General features: G+C 38.6%; 1 protein-coding gene across 1 annotated transcript in view; it reads right to left on the bottom strand.

The window, feature by feature from the left end:
• SGOL2 (shugoshin-like 2 (S. pombe)) overlaps positions 1 to 154 on the bottom strand; it is a 27,620-nt gene extending 27,466 nt beyond the window's left edge. Inside the window, 1 exon segment of the mRNA XM_006903593.1 lies at positions 22 to 154. Within this exon segment, the coding sequence (XP_006903655.1) occupies positions 22 to 154 (133 nt within the window).
• Between the last annotated feature and the right edge of the window lie 1,409 nt (positions 155 to 1,563).

Here is a 1,563-nt window from a genome sequence, read left to right as displayed (position 1 = left end):
TTCAAAACTAATAACACTCACTGATTATTTTGGTTCTGATTTTTGAAGCGAGGGAAACATTAAATTTAGCAGTCTTTGAAATTCTTTTATCTTTCACACGTCTCTTAATTCCTGGGGTAAAAAGTGGCTTAGTGTCCAACAATGAGGATGCCATTGCTGAAATAAAAAAAAAAAAAAGGAGAAATTGTTGATTAGTAATAATAAGTAAATGGCAAGTATATTTCAAAAAGTACCAATTATGGATTAAACAATGTACTTTTGTATATACCAAAAAACCGAACTCTCCTCCAATTGGTTCCAGCTCCTGGCAACCACACCATCAGGCTCCCCACACTGTAAATCTTAAGAGAAAGTGCTGGTAAGTGTTGGCAAAACTCTTCACATGAACTCTGAAAGTCTGAAGGCAATCAAAAGATATTTAAAGTTGATAGGTACTGGTAGGTGCCACTGAGTCAAGTACAACTCATAGTGGCCCTATGAACAGCGGATTTGAACCCCGTCCTATCCTGTGCCACCTTCACACCTCCTGACACACGAGAGCCTACTGCAGCAATCACCAAGTCAATCCGTCTGGTTGAGGGTCTTCTTCTCCTTTGCCAACCTGCCACCCTTCCAAGCATCATCCTAGCAAAATGTGAGGTGAAGCCTCATCATACTTGCCTCCAAAGAGCACTCAGGCTGGACCCTTTCCAAGACATATTTATTTGTTATTTTGGTAGTAGACAATGGAAAGTAAATGGCTGTTTCATCATTCATTCATCTCTTAAAGAATGACAAATATTCCTATTATATCTTGTCAGTGAGCGGAGTGACAGATTGGAGTCCTTGCTCTCACAGAATGCATAGTCTGATGTGGGTACAGACACATCAGATAATGTGGTAATGTGCATGAAGTATAACTTTTGAGAAAATCACCTAATTTAATGAAGGCACAGAAGACACCTGACTGATGTCACGGCATTTTCATTTGCTTCTTATGTATGTAAAAAGTGGGTAATGAATAAGACCAAAGAAATGATATCTGTAAATTGGGGCAGTATTGAGTATTGATTATACAATGGACTTCTCAAAGAACAAATAAACTGTCTTGGAAGAAGGGCAAGGACAATGGGACTTTGTCTCAAGTGCTTTGGGCATGTTATTAGGAGGGGACAGTCCTTAGGGAAAGGCAGGATGCTCGGAAAAATAGCTCAGCAAAGAAGAAGAAGATCTTCCATGAAAGAGACTGATACAATGACCATACCACTGGGCTTAAGCATTGTGGAGATTGTGAGGATAGTGAAGGATCTTTACGGTTCTATCTGTCATACACATGGTTGTTAGGAGTTGGAAATAATTCTAAAGGAATCTAACAGCAGCAGTAACCTCATAAGGAAAAGGGAAGGAAGTAGGTAGAAAATCTTAAATTATGTTTATTAGATATATGATCTACTAGATCATTCTCTAATAAGGGGGGTGTGACCTTATCTAATAACAAGAACAATGTATAAAGGCACAATACAAAGAACATCTATCTTATTTTGAATGTGAATGGCTCTGGCAAAATTTAGCTGTCTAGCCCAA

This window comes from Elephantulus edwardii, unplaced genomic scaffold (assembly GCF_000299155.1).
Source record: "Elephantulus edwardii isolate Elephantulus edwardi_28Jun2011 unplaced genomic scaffold, EleEdw1.0 scaffold00075, whole genome shotgun sequence".
Classification (NCBI taxonomy): Eukaryota; Metazoa; Chordata; class Mammalia; order Macroscelidea; family Macroscelididae; genus Elephantulus; species Elephantulus edwardii.
The sequence above is the reverse complement of the archived record's forward strand: the minus strand, read 5'-3'. Positions and strand labels throughout refer to the sequence as shown.